Source organism: Parasteatoda tepidariorum, chromosome 11 (assembly GCF_982258835.1).
Source record: "Parasteatoda tepidariorum strain Cologne lab strain chromosome 11, Ptep-v5.0, whole genome shotgun sequence".
Lineage (NCBI taxonomy): Eukaryota > Metazoa > Arthropoda > Arachnida > Araneae > Theridiidae > Parasteatoda > Parasteatoda tepidariorum.
In genome coordinates this window covers 27,319,567-27,338,893 of record NC_141765.1, presented here as the reverse complement: position 1 = coordinate 27,338,893, position 19,327 = coordinate 27,319,567, and the positions used below count along the sequence as shown (strand labels likewise).

The 19,327-nt window shown below is 25.6% G+C and overlaps 1 protein-coding gene across 4 annotated transcripts in view; it reads left to right on the top strand.

Moving 5' to 3' along the window:
• The window catches only part of LOC107447343 (potassium voltage-gated channel subfamily KQT member 1), a 39,739-nt gene continuing 20,412 nt past the window's right edge, over window positions 1–19,327 (top strand). For 3 of the 4 annotated variants that reach the window (XR_011638137.2, XM_071187312.2, XM_016062222.4), the window contains exons 1-8: window positions 1–186; window positions 1,544–1,690; window positions 6,710–6,838; window positions 7,179–7,269; window positions 7,864–7,990; window positions 8,064–8,142; window positions 9,310–9,406; window positions 10,087–10,227. Coding sequence is in view for 3 of the 4 variants with exons in the window: in XM_071187312.2 (XP_071043413.1) it covers window positions 1,566–1,690; window positions 6,710–6,838; window positions 7,179–7,269; window positions 7,864–7,990; window positions 8,064–8,142; window positions 9,310–9,406; window positions 10,087–10,227 (789 nt within the window). In the remaining variant the exon portion in view is untranslated. The remainder of the gene's footprint in view (window positions 187–1,543; window positions 1,691–6,709; window positions 6,839–7,178; window positions 7,270–7,863; window positions 7,991–8,063; window positions 8,143–9,309; window positions 9,407–10,086; window positions 10,228–19,327) is intronic. The other variant, XM_087155351.1, reaches the window with a different exon arrangement.

Here is a 19,327-nt window from a genome sequence, read left to right as displayed (position 1 = left end):
GGTCTAGTACTAGTACTTGAATTATAAACTAAAATAAAATTTTGATGCTCTTCTTGTCAAAAAGTTTTTTAAAATTTAAGCTACATTAGCACTGTTGTGCTAACGAAAATATGTATAAGCATTTGGAAGTTAAAATTATGAAATTTTGCTTTATTAATCATTCTAATATATTTTAATAATTATGAGGTAATGTTATGGAGTTTCTTGTTTGGGCATTGTTTATTATTTCTTTTATCTCACGAAAAATAAAACGTATTTTATGCGTGTGTACTTGATCGCTCTTATTTTAAACTATAATTTTTCTTCTGCTTTTTATTAATATTTTAAATATTATAAACGCGAAAATTTTGAAAGAAATTTAATTTCTTTTAATTATTTTTTTTTGCGCACATAAGTCCACAATTTTAATCCTTTTAAAACTGTGGACTTATGTATGACCCTTTTTTCCTCTGATGTTAATTGCATAAACAATATAACTTCTGCTTTCAATTCTTGTCGGGTAGAATTTTTTTTTTATCCTTTCATTTGCTTCCTTTGTGGAACCATATTAAATTATACAAAATTAAAGCAAATTCAATTATTTTTAATAAATGATAAAATTAAGTTTATTTCAAAGGTGTACAAAATTTGAATTGCATGAAAAGTACGCTTACTATGCACCCAGTTACTACAGATAATTATGAAGAATTATATTAAGACATCAACCACATATAGTTAAATTGCAGAAATTAAATCTGTTTAAAGAAAAATACTTGTGTATCAAACCTGAGCTAGTCTGATTATTTTTGTTTTTAATAAAGTAGTTTGAGTAGTAGAAAAATTAAATTAAATAATAAATTTTGAATGTATAGAAAAAAGATGAATGTAAAGAAAAAAATAATTTTGATTTTTTTTTTTTCATTCACCTATTTAAATTTTTTTATACAGTGTTTTCATGTTACAATTTCAGTTTATATTTGTCAAACTAAGCAAGAAAATGATTGTAGCTGAAATTGATGTTATTATATTATCCCTCTCTTGATTTCACTTTTCTGGCAATTAATAATTAGTCACAATATTCTAGTGGCATTTTTTTATCTGCTATTTGTGAATGAAGATTAAAATGAAATAGGCATTATTTAATATTCCAACAAGAATGGGATAACTAACAACAGATATATTTTTTTTTTACTATACAATAATAAAATGCAAAAATTTTTACTAAAATTTAATTATTGTTAATATTGTTTTCTTAAATATGTTATTAAATAGTCATTTTGGTGAGAAAAAGTATTTTTACCTAGGCAGTGGTTAAAATTAATTACAAAGTGGCTAAAATTGATTACAAAATTGTTAGATAGTATAAAACAAGTCTTATTAAAGCAGTGATTAGTTTTAATAGATCAGCTATGGTAATTAACTTTAAGAAACTAATTAAAAATGGTTGATCTTTGATTATTTATAAACAGAACCTCTTAACTATGCTACAGAGTGTCTGTATGATCTTATCTCTTAATTAGTTATAAGTCAATAATGTACTAATAGCTGTGTTTTTCTTTTCAAGTTATGCTATTTGAATTTATTTGATGGCCAGTGTTTTGCATGAATCTGATCCTTCAGTTTGTATGAAGATGGCCGATAATTTAACTTCTGATAATTCCAGCTCTTATATCGGTGGTATTCATTTTAACACGAAATCATCCGTAGATAGGTATAGTTTTTTACTCTAAATTTTATTAATAAATAATAATTTAAAACATTGATTTCTGTGGAGGATTATCTAAAAATAATTCACTTATGGGTTAGTCACATTAAAAGAATTAAATTTACTTTGACTTATATTTTTTAAACAGCATACAGATAAAGCTTACTTCACATCAAAGTGAAGAGTAGTTTCTATCACACAGTTGATCTTACTTAATTGCAGGGTTCGTGATTTTTTTTAAAAAAATAAAAAAAATCAGATTTTTTTTTATTAAAATCGGACTTTATTGATTTAAATCAGATTTTTTTTTATTTTTATTCAAACACATTGTAGGAACTTTAATTTATGATTCAAAATACTTTATAAATGTTTAATCAAGATTAAATTAATATTAAAACAATATTATAAGAATATTTTAGAAGCTCTAACTTACTAGTATAATTTTTCATTACAATACATAGCTTTGAATGCATAGCAACCATTTTGAAACAAATGCATAATTGAAATTTGAAGACTAGAGGAAATAGAGAATTTAATGAAAGTGGTCTGTCTAGGTTTTTCTGAGAGGTATTTATTTTGTGAAAATTTAGACATAATTTGTGAAAATTAAAAATAATATTAAAAAATCATCAAAAAAATATAGATTTATTCGTTTCTTACGAAACACAAAAATAAAATTTTAGAAAAAAGTATTTTGTGAAACTATTGTTTTTCCTTTGGTGATTTCCAAAGTTGAATTTGTGAATGTACCCTAAGCAGTAGCAAATTCAGCTTGGACAGACTCTTTAACTATTAAATTAAGGTTTCAATTAGCAAACCATAATTTTAATTTAAAATTGTGTTTTTTTTCTCTTGATTTTTAATATGATAAAATAAATGTAACAGATTGTTTATAAATGTAGTCGTTCATCAAAAAATAAATAAATATTTAATCTATATATTTTTATATTAAAATATTCATTTTTAATTTTATATCAAAATAGATCAGCTAAAAAAAAAAAAAATTTTAAAAATCTATGCACTCATTTGAATGTTTTTTCACAAAATTTCTTAATAGAAAATCTGATTGTCAGCGATACTGTTAACATATTATGAGAAAAAAATACCAGTTACCAGTTAATAACTCTACTGCCTCTAATAGACTTTGAAAGGGAAGAATGACACTATATCAGGAAAAAATATCTGATTTCATTTGCTTCTTTTTTTTTCTATTTTTGGCATATTAGGGTAATTTCTTTTTAATATAACCTCAAGCTTTAGAAATATACATTTTCCATCAATGAAATATAATGTAGACTTTAATTCCATGCTGTTTCAATCAAAAAGTAGTTTTTTAATTAAGATTGTTTGCATTTATTTTTTCTAAATTCATGTCTATTAATTACTTTCTGCAGCTATGTAAGTCTATAATAAGACAGCATTAAATGTGTACTTTAATCTGTACTTTTAATCTCAAGAATCAAAAGATTTTTGAAAATGTAATTTGAAATGTGTTGGAATTTAACACACACCAAGAAAGAAAGTAATTTCATTAACTAAAATTAATTAACACAGCAATTTTTTTAAAATAAATTTTAAAACTAAGAAAAGAAAATAATAAAAGTATCAACAATTTAAAACACTGTTTTTTAACTTTTAAAACCTATATATATATTGATTTTAAAATTGATATAAATCAATAATTTTTTTAAAAAAATCACTTGATTTAAATCAGAGGTTCCCAAACTTTTTTTTCTCGTCGACCACTTTCAAAGTTTTAGTATTTTCGGTAGACCCCCTGCTGCTACATTTCTACTGTATTCTCAAAACTCCTAAAAAATATCTCCCTAAATTGGGGGTGTTAAGAAGAAAATAAAAGTAGCAAATTTTCTTGTGTCCTATTTATTAAAATAATACTTGTGGTTATACAAAATTATAAACACTTATTATTACAAACAATCAACAATTGACAAAAAATTAACAATGAACTTGATATGTAAATCAACAATAAAAAATAGTCATACTTTTAATGAGACGGGTGTACTTGATGAATTGAAAGCAAATTATCAATATTTGGCTTCAGTTTTGTAAGAAGTCTTCTCAAATCTCCCCGTTCTGTGATGTTCAATCTACTCCTTAACAGGTCGGTAACGGCACTAAAACTTCTTTCGACAAGATATGACGAGGGAAACGCTATCAAAAATTTTCTCGCAATTTCCCACAGCCCAGGATATTTTTCGAGGATTTCTGCCTGCAGCCAAAATGTTTGATAGCCTTTTTTAAATTTCACCTTCAGTTCCTCGTTGGTTCTGAGCTCAAGTAGCTCCTCTTGTAATACCACATTCGCCTCTTCCGTTTCATCAAATGAGGTTATGATCCATGGTGGTATTTCCATCGTCAGAATATCTTCAAATCTATTTTTGAAGTCATCAAGCAGGGTATTTAAATGCGAACGGGCGCATGGACGGCACTTTGCAAGTCTCGACATGCGGTGTACACTTGTACTATTATCTATTGTTCTATTCAATTCTGTGCTTGAACTGAGTCTCGAATATTTTTGAGTACCTAGCTAGTGAATGATGCTACCTGCCTACGTTGATAGGTAAATCCAAGCCACAATTTTTGTTCTTTATTATGAAAACTAGAAAATTTTTCGTGGACCCCCACTTACAACTTGTGAACCCCTGTTTTCTTCTCATGTCTACGTGGACCCCCGTGTGGTCTCCTATGGACCCCTGGGGGTCCACCTGGACCACTTTGGGAACCTATGATTTAAATCAACGAACCCTGCTTAATTGTATAAAAAATAATGGAATCTTATGTTTTTAGAAAAAAATTTTCTGGGATAAAATTATTTCTTATTAAAACAATGACAAATGTCCCCATTTAAACTATAATTTTTTGTTTTCTTTCCTGACAATCTTAGCACTAATTATTCTATTGCTATATTAATTTGTATGTGTGTTTTATAAAAATGTAAAAAATTTTTGTTATTCATATGAACAATAACTACTGCTTTTCTAATTTGCTGAAATTAAGACAGCTACCACATAATTTCAGCATTAAAAACTTTGCACCAATTTCCATTATAAGTTTGTCCTAAATTTCCTCAGCTGTCTATTTTTTTTTTTAATGTATTAAGAAACTAGCAAATATATGATAAATTTTTTAATAATTTTTTCAATAAGGCAACCATTTTTAAAACTAGTAAAAAAAATGTGTTTTAGTAATTATTGAACAAAAACTATTTTCTGCTTAAGTAATATAATTGTGTTAATTTCCATTGTTTTTTTTTTGTGTTCCTAGACAAAAAATTATGTGTTCCTAACATACATTATTAAAAGGATAATTAGAACCCATTCAATTATATTTTAGATGTTTAAAAAAAAAGGAGTAAAATAGCATTTAGGAGATACGGAAACCTGAAAATATTTTTTTTCTGAACATTGAAAACTGCCTCATGTAATGACTTGAATGATTTATTGTTTAATAGATTTAAAGTAAATCGTAGCAAGCTCTGTGGTCAAGCTCATCAATTATTTTGATACACCTTTAAAAAAGAAAATGTTTTGGTTTGCTTAGGAAGTTATTGTATAATGAAATTTAAAAGTAATAGTATTTAATGATATTTTTTCAAGGATAATTGTTTGATCATGTGGTGTTGCAATAATATTGCAACTGCCATTTTTGGCAAATATTGCATTAAATATCACAAGAATTTTTATTGTCTTATTTTTCTCTTACCTTATAATCTTTGATTTCATTAATAACTGCTATAACTTTTTAAACTTTATTCCAGTTATGCATTTAATCTTACTTTTCAATTTGCAGTGGTATACCTAAGTATCTTTAGGTATTGATGCAAAGATATAGAATTTGTCTCCAACCCTAAAATAGAATAAAATTAATAAAAATAAAATTTGTAGATCTCTTTGCCTATGTACTTGTTGCTGAATTTTATGCTTAAGTAATTTAAAATTCAGAAAAATGTTTTGTTTAGCAATAAATGTTTAATTTATCCACCATAGTGTTCATTTTCACCATCTTGGTTGATAATGACAATAAAAAGCTTATTTGTGCAGAAGAAAATGAAATTATTGTATATCTCAATGTATAAGTTAATGTTATACATTCCCCCAACATTTTACATAAATCAGAAGGTAGACTATACACCAGTAACAAAGGCGTACATTCAATCATTGAGAAATATCATTGCATTATATACAATGAGATAGATATGAATAACCCTGTATCAATTTACACCTTTTAAAAACTATTTTTAATATGTTGTATACAATTATGCATTTTCTCTCATCATATTTTCTTTACTTGCAAAGTTTTTTTTGGTAACAATACTTAAAATTGCATTTAGAAAAAAACTAAGAGCAAGGGAACTTAGATAATTGATCAAGAATATTTCAAAAATATAACACAATAAAAGCTTTTAAAACATACTATAAAGCTACAAATTTAAAGATTCCTGACCATCATCTGTGTCGGATTCTATAACGTTTGCACCATTGCCTAATGGATCCTACTTTGTGATTTTTGCTTTGATTGCTACATATTTAACATATATATTAATTTGCCAAGGTTATATGTAATAAAATATTTTTATGTTATAAATAAATACTCATATGTGGTACACTATACCACAAGTATCAATCACAAGTCATGGTTCTTTTAAAACCATTAACAAAGTTTTTATATCAATTCTTCATTAATTTATCCTTGATAACAAGTGAGTTGGGCACACATACCAAGGTAATATTGAGGAGATTCCAACTGAAAATTTTGAATCTCCTCACTACTAGAAATTGTGTAGAGTTTAGATTTTTTAACTTTAAAATGTAATATTATTAAAATTTATGTTATCTGAATCTTTTGCAAAGACTTCTCCAGTATACTAAGCTTCTCATAATAATTTTTCTCTTATTTTAGAGATATTTGAAAATCACCCCATAAGAGATAAAATTAGTCTCCATTAATTTGTTCATATACATTTGTTCATGTATTTCTCAAGCAGTTTTGTTTTCTTTATTTTAGGTCTTTATGGAAAACTTGTTATGTGTTTCGAGAAGGGAGAAAAAGTGGAAAAATGACTTTTAAAGGAAAAGTATATAATTTCTTAGAAAGGCCTACTGGATGGAAATGTTTTGTATATCATTTCACTGTGTAAGTATCTCCTAAATTTTCTCTGGCATAGTCTGTAGCTTATTTGGTTATATTTTTATTTGATTTTAACTTATAATTTTATTTGATTTTAACTTATAATTTTGAGTTTAATTTATGGAAAACTTCGTATTATTATATTAGAGAGAAATGATTTAGTATTACTTTTCAATATTTACATGATATATCTCAATTTTAATTTCATTGTCTATTTATTTAAGGGTTCATGTATTTTTTGAAGAATTATGCTCACAGCTTTTTACCAAATAAAAAAAACATTGATGCATTATGTTTATCACGACATGCCTACAAAAAGTTTTAAATAATAATTGTTTTGTTTCAGGTTTTTAGTTGTGCTTGTATGCCTTATCTTTAGTGTGCTGTCAACAATTGATCAATATGCAGATTTTGCTATTGAAACTTTGTTTTGGATGGTAAATGATTGTTACCTTTCTTATTTATTGTTATTTCTATCATTACATTGTATCAGAAATTTAAAATGTGTGTAGAGAGTGCGAAAAAATAAACTAAACACCTTGTATAACTTTTGCTCTAATGTTCGAATCTTTCCGTTCTTGAACTTTATCTTATTGGTTCCAAAAAGTGACCTCAAATGTACTAATTAGTAAGAGTACATGATGTCAATAATTTGAAAATTTAAAATATTTCGAAAAGTTATTGTAACTAATAAAGAAAAAGTGCTTAATTTCAATGAAAAATTTCAAACAATAGAAACTTAGTCCTGGGAAAATATTAGTCTTTGAGAATTTGCTGCATCCCTTGTTTTTATTGACTGTTGTCAACCTGAAATACATTCTGTGGAAGGACTTCACTTATTCTATAGTTTACTTTGTTAAGACTTACTTACTCCATTCTTATTGGGCAACTTTGTATTATCAAGTAAATTAAATTATTATTTTTTAAAATTGTAAAAATATTTATCCTGTCTTGTGTATGTATATTGCATGATTATTTATTTATTGTTTTTTTTTTTTTTTTTTTTTTGATAACCAAAAAATATCTTTTAGGAAACAGTTTTGGTTGTGTTTTTTGGAGTAGAATATTTTATACGCTTGTGGTCTGCTGGTTGCCGAAGTAAATACATGGGAATTTGGGGTCGATTGAGATTTGCAAAAAAGCCAATTTCAATTATTGGTATATAGTTTACATTTTTATAATTAGTTTTTTGGATAATAACAATTATTTATGAATACTATATTGTTTGTAGATCTGATTGTTGTGGTTGCATCTTTGTTAGTTTTAGCTGTTGGTTCAAATGGTCAAGTGTTTGCAACTTCAGCAATTCGGTAATTTCTTCTCTATATTATATGATGTTGAATTCCAGGTTTATAAAACATTATTTCAAGTAATGAATTTTTTTTTTTTTTTTTTGTAATTGAAATTAGCTTTTTTTTTCTCTATTTACAAAAAAATCATTTTCTTTTAAAACAATTCTCATTTTATTATAATCAAAACATTTTATTGGTCATGATTGCTCATGCCATTATTATAGCTATTCATTTTATAAACATTAGTTAACAAATTACTGTAATGATTCAAATTATCTTAGCTAATTATTTGAAAAGTATCTGAATGCTATTCGCAAATAGCTTTATAAATATTAAACATCTCTTGTGCCATTTAACTATTCTTCACTCTACATCTAATTAATAGTTTCCATATTTTATTTTTACCTGACAGAATTACATTCCTTTATTCTTATTGCAAAATTAGTAAAACTCGTTAATGGATAAAATGAAGCTTATTTGAAAAAGCTGACTTGTTAGCTTATTAAATAATCTGATCTAGATAGTTAGCATTTTATAAGTGTTTAAATGAAGAAATCAAAGATGTAAATATGGGTTAATAAAAATGAGTTTTGTTTTGGAAATAAAGATGTTCTACTTTAACCTTGTAAAAGTATAATATATATAATTTTTTTTTTTTTTTTTTTTTTTTGGAAAGAGGGACAGTAGTGACAAGAAATAAAAATATTTTCACTTTTTAGCTGATTTGAATCCAAAAATCATTAACTTATAATCTGAAAATTTAATATATTTCACCTGTAATAAGGAGTCATACAACTGATTCAGTCCTTTTTAGTTCAAATATGAGATCTTTCTGTGATCAATTTAAGAATATTTAAAATGAAGGACGGTTGTGACACGTAAACTAAGAACCAGGGTTTTTCTAACAAAATGTGAAATAAAAAACAACAAAAACTTATGAAATTTTTTTTTTAGTAATCTTATCTATAGTTATGCAAATGATATGCATAATCTATATTTATTGTGCTTTATGTTGATACTTAAAATTTATTTTAAATCCCTGATCACAAGGTTACTGACAAGTGACAAAAGTGAGATTTTACTTATTAAATTTAAGTTGTCAATAATAATATTTATGATTTAATAAATTAATTGCTTAATTTATTTCTTCATTATTTTTTTTAATGAATTCAATTGCTTCTTCAGGGGAATACGCTTCCTTCAAATATTAAGGATGCTGCATGTTGATCGCCAAGGGGGAACTTGGAGACTTTTAGGTTCAGTCGTATTTGTTCATCGCCAAGTAAGTCAATAAGTTCATTCTTTTAAATATTGAAATTTAAGATTATGTTCATTATTGTATTCAATAGTCTTTTTGTTTAGTTCAATGGAAACTGTTATGCATTTACTAACAGTGAATTAATGAAGAAATAATAAATTTTAAAATTGCCTCAAAAGTTATGAATTTCTACAATTAGTTTGCTATAGTTGAAAAAGCAACAATTTTTCTCTTAAATTTAAATATATGTTATAATTTTAGTATGATGCAAATTTTAAGAAACTAAAAATCATTGATATTTCTGTTCTATGTTCAGGATATTATAATTAAGAATCACAATGCAAAACATTAGGCTTAAGATCTATTAATCACATTATACTTTATTGCTTATATTCATACATTGATATAAAATGTCTGATATAAAATGTCTATCTTTTAAAAGATAATTTTATTGTGATCATAACACCACAATGATATTGATTAAAGTACTCAATTATTTCCATTATTTGCCATACCTAAAAAAAAACCTAGTAAATAAGAATTGTTGATATCTAACTATTTTAAAAGTTTTTTGATTGTTATGTCTCAATGTTGTTGTCTCTCAAGTATGTTGTCTTTTTTTTAAAAATTTTTATAGTCAATAAAAGTTTCTTAATATTTCTTATGTTGTGTTAATAAATTTTTATGTTTTTTGCTTCATATAGGAACTCATTACTACATTATACATTGGATTTTTAGGCTTAATTTTTTCTTCATACTTCATGTATTTAGCTGAGAAAGAAGATATAGGTATAGTTGGAAAATCAGATTTTACCAGTTATGCCGATGCCTTATGGTGGGGAGTGGTAAGAAATGAGCCTGCCCTTTTGCTTGTTTGTTTTTGCTTTTATTAGTTATTTTGCTTTCATTTTTTTTGCTTTTGTTTTCCCAGACACAGTTTTTTATGATTTAAAAAGAAAAATGCCAACAATATTCAATCTCATTAACTCATTCTCATTGTGTGTAGTTTTTCATGATTGATGTAATGGTTTACATATCTTTAAATATCATGGGGCATTTAAGCTATTCTTTTAAATATGTTATAATATATTTTTGGGGGAATTTTTTTTTTCTTTCATAGACTAGTATATTTTACTTCAGATTTTCATAAATAACTTTTAATTTTTTATAAATAATTTCTGATTAAACAAATGTATATCAACTGTAATTAGCTTAGTGTTTTTGTTAAATAAAAGAAAATATATATCTAGTAATTCCATCAGATTTTTGATAGTTTGTATAAAAATATTTCCATCTGGTTGATTGAAATTATCAATAGTTTGATTATTGATACATTTTTGAACTAAATTTTCGTGATTTCTCAAATTTAATTGTTTTTTCTCTTGATGACTTTGAATTCACTTGAGAACTTGCAACTAGGCAATGATTCAAAATCTACTGAAAATCATATAAATTAGTTAAATTCTTAATGTGTTATTCAGAGATGTATGATATTAAGCAAAATGCATTTTTTTAAGAAAAGTTATTTTGTAAAAAGAAAATCTATAGATAATAAATCTCTGATGATAAACAAAAACCACTAGGGTAAGTTTAATGTTATAAAAACATTTTATAGCTAACCGAATTAATTGATATTTAATACAAATGTTATTAATTGTATTTATAGGAAAAAAATTTTAACCTAATTTTGAAAAAGGGTCATACTAAAACTAATGTGTTGCTCAATCATTAAAAACAGAAACAAATTTGATATTTTTAAAATATTTTTCTTTAACAACAATTAAATAATATATTTAAAGAAGTTTGATTAAGCAAATTAATTATTTAAGTATCAGTTCTTCCTTTTAAGCTTCTGGATTAACTGTAATTGAAATAGGTTTCTTCCCGTTTTTTCAATTAAAAGGTATGGTTGAGAAAATAAAATTTTGCCTGGAATTATAAGGCTTACAGAATAAATATAATTTTTTTGAATTAATAGAATTTTGTTGATAGACTAGCAACTAACTAAAATAGTTTTAGTGTAGTTAAATTTTGTTCATCATTATTTTTTGCATAACAGCTCAAAGTGGATCACTGTCTTTTGTTGAACACTCCTTCAGCACAGCCTATTTCTAGACCTGGCCTACCAGTTCTCCCTAATTATCATAAAATCTGATTCAACAGAATTGTGCCATCAGAGTTTTAGTACTTCTGCTAGAAAGACTTTTCTTCAAGAATTTTCTTTACTGAATTGCTTTACACCTATTCTAACAATATGAGATGAAAAGTTCATTATTTTAATTTTAATACTTTTGATAATATTGGTTTCTTTAAAAATTTTATAAATTTTCAAGTTAAAATGTATTTGCCAACGATCATTTAGGATTCTTCTGAAAACCTTCTTCTCAAAGATTGTAATTTTGTGATCTAAATATTTAGTTAAAGGTTAAATTTTTGAACCATATATTAGGCCCAACCTAATTAAGAGTTTTATTGATAAGAAGCTTCATTTCTTTGGAGAGAAAATAAGACCTCAATGAAGTGTGAAGTCCAGAAATTGTTTGCCTTTTTGATACCATTTTTGACTTTAAAAATGCAGTCTTTAGTGTTAACTAGGACTGGGCGATATAAGAAATTTTATATCGTGATGCATCGTCAGTTTTGTATCGCGATATAGTATTTTTGAAATTCATTTACTTGTAAGGCGCAGAAAGTCGGATTTCTATCAAAACTTCATACTCAGATTGATTTAAATCAATTTATGAATTTGATGTATATGTTTTGCTTAAGAAAGATACTAATGTTATATTTCCTAAAAATGATCGCGCAAATAACGAAAGATTTCTTAGTTTAAAAATAAATAATAAAAAAATAAATAAAATTGAAATTTATCAATATATTTACCTAACAATATAGAAAGAAAATTTAAAAAATAAATTTGTTAAAAATTATTTGTGTGCTTAAAACAACGTGCTAAATAAATTAAACAAAAAAAACAACACTTTTAAAACAACGCTATTTTTTATCATTATTATTTCACATAAATAATAAAGTTAAATTGAATAATTACCGAATTCTGAACGAAAAAACAAAGTAAGGTTTAATTTCTTGCAAATAAAAACAAAAGAATTATGATATTCGATAATATATTCAACTGACAATATTGAAAGAAAATTAAAAAACACGATTATACTCTTTAATAAAACAAAGTGTTAAATGATTTTAAAAAAAGAAGTCGCAAATGCAAACATTACTAGTTTTTTTGAATAAACAAAGTTGATTGACTTATGTCCAAATCCAAAAGAGGAAAAATAAGTTTTATAATTTTATTTATAAAAATGAAAACAACTAAAGATTTATAAATTTAAAATCAATAATAAAAACCCATTAAATTCTTATTTTATCCAAAAAGTTTATAGTAAATTAAAATAAAGTAAAAAACAGCCTAACAAATTTAATTACTTTTTAATTTAATTCTATGTGGACACCTTAAATTAGATTTCCGTTTGTAATAAATTCAATGATGTAAAATAATACTTAAACATATAATATCAAAATAATTTTCACATTTAAAAGTAAAAAAGAAAGTTTTGTTTCAAAAAAAAATTTACCTAATTAATTAAGAAACACTTCTTTATATATTCTTTTCAATAATAGATTACGTTCAGAATAAGGTAACGACGGCGATCACAAAGTCAGTCCCACTGAAAATAATCTACAAGAAACGATATCAAGTCGTGACAAAGAAGAAAAAAAAAAACTAAGAGGTGCGGAAACGAACATGTGAGATCACGATATATGTTCTCAAAACTTATTCTACTGCTCATCCATCAAGGCTGTTTCAATATAACGATACGAATATCGTCTTCCCCATTGCGAGTTGGCATCGGAACGTGTCTTGCGTGTCTTGTATCACTATATCGTTCGTCTTCTTTACTCGAGGACTTAAATCAGATTTCTGATACATCACCTGGAGCGAAAGTCGCTGTATCGGCCTGCCGATACAGGCGTTAAATCGATCCGTCGCGATATATCGATTTATAGCCCAGTCCTAGTGTTACCAAACTATTCCCATGAGAACCAATTTTCAGGTGTTTCAGTGTATCATGTGATTTTTGGTACTGGCTGATTTGGTTTTAGAGTAATTTTTTGTCATTCCTGTATGATTTGTAGATACCTTTAAAGAGAACGCTTCTTTCAGGACATGCATAAAAAACTCCTTTTCATTTTTAATTTCATAGCCTTTTAAATCTCCAATTTTTCCCCCGCATATCTTGCTACATTCTCAAGGTAGTGTGAGTTTCAAAGATTAATGACCATATGGCTTTCTTATCATAATTAAAATTAAATGTTTTTATTTTTAAACCATTATGCTACAAAATTTCGTTTCTTGTTAAGGTTTAGTGTTCACTTATTTTTTCCTAAATTGATTTTTTGCATTTTTATTGGAATGTTTCTATTACAAAAGATTTTAAAACATACTATGAGACAGCATTTTAATACAATACACTTGTGTATGGTTTACTTATATATGATAAAGTTGGAAAATTGTATTATTTGGATCATCAGTCCTTCAAACTACTTTCTTTGAAATCTGAAAAAAAAACTTTTTTTTTTTTGCAGTTTTCTGTACATTTGTGGAAAAAAAATATATTCATGTTCTTGCATCTGGAGACCATTATTTAATATATTTTAAACATGAATTAGCAATTATTAAATTGTTTTTTTATAATTAAATCTTATTAAACTTCATCCTTAAAAAATGATTTATAATCTAAATTTTAAACAAAAATAATATATTGAAATTCTTAGTTTTTTTTTTAATTTAGTATTTATCAAAATAAACCATGTTGGCATTTTTTTACTCTTTCTATATGATTTTCCTTCACAATGAGTGCATCTTAATCTTTCAGGCTGATCTTAATCTTCATATGTGCTGTCAGCAATTTTGACTGCCAGTGTTGTTGCTTCTTATGATTAACTTCTTTGCTGATGAATATACAATGTATATTTACACTTCATCAGAATGTGTACGTGAATGCACTATAAAGTTAGAATGAGTTGCAGTTGTTGTTGGTAATTTATCTTTATTTATGCATTACCCTGCTTTTGTGATATTAAAATGTGTTTGTTCTATGTAAAACTTGTATTTTCTGAAAGCATGTTATTTATGTACTGTTATTTATGTTTTGCTTTTTATTACTCAGTTATTGAATCAGTCTTTCCCCTTTAAAAAAAAGAAATATACTATTTGAAAATTTAATAATCTACTTTGATTACATAAAACATCATTAAATTGTTTGTACATAGTTTTTTGTCAATTTAATTATAAATTTCTAACTCTATTAATTTATTATAAGTTTTTGATTTGCAATAGATATATTTTTCACAACATTTAGTAATTAAGTTTGACTATGTATGTATGTTAAAGTCAATTTAATTAATAGGTTAATATTAATAATTGCTAGTTATTGTTAATAACCAAATAAATCGGTTAAAGTGAATAATATATCAGAATTTATCACAGTTGCCTGTTATTATTAATAATTACCAATGAAGTTTAGTGAATGATATAATTTTCATTGCATTTGTCAAAAACTTTTCAAAATGCATGCATAGTGGCAATTTCCTATGTCATGAGCTGTTATGAATTTTATACAAATTATTTAATCTGTATTTGTAGAATATTAAAATTTATAAACTCAAATTTAAAAAATTATCATTCATCAATTATTTGATTATCAATGTATATTTGTGTAAAAAACAAATTAAAGATTTAACGCTATTATCTTAAATTAAAACAGAATGAAAAATCCATATTTCAAGTAATCCTTAATTGTCTTTAAATCCAATGAACTCCAGAATGACGGATTTATTATCATTTGAGAATTACATTAGAGTTGAAACTTCAATAAATTATACCTAATTAATCACACTGACCAAACATCATTGGTAATTATCAATAATAACTGGTTAATGTGCATGATTATCATATCTACCAAAAGACATGTTTATGATAATAATCGCTGGTAATTATTAATAATATCCAGATTTATTACTTTAATTGTACATTAATTCTGCATAATTGTATAAAGCTTTTTTTATAAATATGTTATTTCAATTATTTTAATACAGTTTTTAAATCAAATTTGTAATTCACATTGGGATGGTTAAAAAATCATGCATTATGATTAGTACCAAGAAGTTTGGTGGAGCTTGCAGCCCGAATTATGAACCCCTCAGTGAAATTTATATTATCAAGATTTATAAATGTGCGTTAGTTTTTGTATTCATGCGTTTTTTTTAATTGTACGTTGCGACTTATATTAACACTATTTACCAAATAAAAATCACAATGGACGTTCATGGGAATTGCATATTGCACTTCGTATTGGGTTGAGTAAAAAGTTCTCTGCCAATCAGAGATACCTCTGCGCAAACAGCAGCCATTCCCGTGGTAGTTAGCCTGTTACCAAGCCGGTTTTAGAATTCTAAAGCTGAAAGTTGGAACTACACAACTTTGTAATTTGTTTGTCAAAACTTTATTATCTTGTGCTCCAAAAAAGTCTTTAAAATGGAGCTATCATGTCAACATATCAGAACAATTATGCACTATGAGTTTTTAAAAGCTGAGTTTTCAATACTGTTTCTTATGATACAGTAAAAGTTTGGTTTCAAAAGTTTAAAGTTGTGAATTTGAACAATGTAGATGAACCACGCTCTGGCTACCCTATTGAGGTTGATTATGACCAGTTGAAGTGATTGATGCTTGTGTATGATTTGATGTGTGTAAAAAATTTTATGTGTTTCTAAGGAGATTGCAGAAAAATGTGATCAACAAATAATTTTAAAGAAGTGCTGTAGGTAACTGATATAGCATAATATGATATTCAAGAAAATTTGGCGAATGAAAAATATTCATTTTCACCATACGTTTCTCAATGTACAAGGAAAAAATTTAAGACATTAAAATAAAAAATCTTCCACCTTCACCTAGCCATAACAACCAAGTTTCTTATAAATTCTGTTCTCAGCAAAACAATTTGAATAATAAAAAAACATTTTCTTTAAAAAAATTAAAATCATATTTATGGCTTTCTTTAAAGAAAACCATGCAATTTCTATAAAAAAATCAACAATTTATATATTATTGCAAGACAGTTGTGGAAAATAATAGATAATAATATATACTTTTCTAACATTGTTTTGCATTTTATTTGGTTTCAAATAAAGCTAAAACTATTGTTATCACCTGATAATCAAATGTAGGAAGGAATCAAGATTACAGTTTAACTAGCCAAGTGGCTCAGAGATTGTTAGATACTTGACTGATATGGATTTGACATTGAGAATACCAAAGAATTTGGAAGGCATTTGAGACATCCAAGTGACAATACTGTAAGGCATCCATCAATAATGCGATTTCATAAAAAGCTATCAATTAATTCCTGTTTGTTAATTAATTTCATACTAAGCTAATTTAGGCATAAAATTCTAGGAAAGAAGTTTTAAAAACCAAAATACTTAAAATTTGCTTAAAGGTAAAAAATATCAAAATTAACTATCTTATCGTAATCTTTTGTAAATAAGAATAAATATCATAAAGACAATATTTACTTCGCAACATTCCTCTGCCACTTTCCATATAAGCTGAGAGCTGAATCCAATCGTGAACCAAATCTTTTAAACCAGTTAACTTACTGTTTACGGATGGTGTGGTGTAAAGTGAGAAGTGGTATCTTATTACTTGCTGCAGATTTTTGGTATTAAATATTTTTTAGTATTGTTCATAAAACTATTTAATAATCAATAATTATAAAAATAATTGCATGTACATTTAATAATTAAAACGATTTGCATCCCTTAATATGGTCCATGTTGTAGACTAAATCTGTAACATGGTGATGTATCATGCTAAATTTTCTGGTGCTTTTAATAATGTTTTATTTCTAATTGAATTTTTTAAGAATTTATTGCATATTATTTTTATTATAAAATATTTCATTATAAAATTATAATGAAATACAGAGTTTGAAATATATATATATATATAACATTATCTTTTTCAAGTTGCTTGTAAAAAGTTTTGTTTGCGACATTTTTTTATTTATTTTGTTTCTTCATATACGCTGAAACTTTTAAGTTTACATTTAAGTCATTATTAAAAAAAAGAAAAACTATTCAAATCAATCTTTAATGTGTGTTGAAAATATATTGTTTATTGATTACATCACTACTCACTTAAAACATAGAGGTTTTTGGAAACACTTCATAAAAAGGTGGGCAAATACTTTGCTTGGCAACATAGGCATAGCGTGGTGAAAGAAATTTTTGTGGTGGCACAGGACTTTAAGTATGTTTATATATATATCTATATAATTTTTACTAAGTGTAACAATCTGCCATTGTTATGCATATTTTTCGCGATCTGATCTTCCAAATGTTCAAAAGTTATTTGCTGAAAAAATTAAATAGTTTTGTACACATTCTAATGAAACATGCTGAAAGAATGTACGCTACATTTAAATTAAGTTGTGAAAAAAATTGTATTTTGTATGAAATAGATTTTATCGTTAATATTTATAGAAATGTAAGAAAAAAAATCTCGAAATTTAAGTAACAATTTATGCTTAAAATGAATCAGATTTTTAACTTTGAGCTTAAAACATGCTAAAATTGTTTGCTGCTATGAAACAAAGCTTTTCCTATAATCGAAAGTTGTAAGAGCCGCTACTGCCCTGTTTTGGCTAAGAGATGTGAAATCATGGAAATATTTGTTAAAAATTGCATAAGGAGTACCATGGAATAATTTTTTTTTTGAATTAGTCTGAGAATTATAAACTGTTAAACTTGTAGTGAAAAATAATGTGCAGGATGCACAGTGCAACTGTAGAACTGCAGAGTTGAAATTTGTTGTTCTAAAAGGATCAGTTTTGATTATGAAGATAACACAAGCTTTTTTTTTAAAAAAAAATTGAATTTGTTTTAAATAGTTATATTGTGATTTTTTTTTACGTTACTTTTAGTTTTGCTGTGAAAAAACTAAGACTTAGAAAATTGAAATTAGGAAGTCTTGTAAAAAAATTTTGAAGTAGTATATCCTGTAATGAAAAGAATTTGGTTATTATTTCAAGAATAATCAACAGTTAAATTTGAATTTGTAGAATTGTACGCAACTGACGTGTTGCAAGGTTTAATCTCTTTTTATAAATTAATTGCAATTTTTTTAAAATTCTAATTTGTTTGAAAGTTTGCAATTTTAAGAAATTTTTTTTTCTCTAAATAATAACTGTTTACCTAGTATTGAGGAGAAACTTATTTATCTCTCTTAAAAATTTTATTAAGCTCACATTTTACTTAATTTCGAAAGCAACAAAAAAGCTAATATAAAAAAAAAATGAGAAATGAACATTTGATGTTACCAGTTGTAAATCCTAATATTTGTATTTAAATTTTAAAAAATATTAAAGACTAGAGTAATAAAAACTGTTTCTAATTCGAACAGTTATATAATGTACAGAGGTTGGCCAAAAACATGGAAACACTTCTATACTAACTCTGACTAAACAATATTTCTTTTAGTAGCAAATGTTTTGGACGATTTTATGTGGCAAAACTGTTGACACAATTAGGAAGATCATGTTTGAAGCTTTAAGAAATGATGTCCTTTTTACCCATGCCATATTCAAACTGGTCAAAATGAGATGAAGTTAATAACTTCTTTCTAGCTTTAATACCAACAATTTTGAAATAATTCTTTAAGATTGCAATATTTATATTATCATTCTTATAATAATATTTATATTATTATAAGAATGATTATAAAATTATAATGAACTTGAAAAATTAAAAAAGCTTTTAATTCCCAGTATTATTTTGTGCGCTGCAAGTGCAGTTAAATATTTTTCAAATCCAAGTAAGCGTTCATTTTGTTGTGATTAAAATATAAAAAATTTTTTTGGGAAA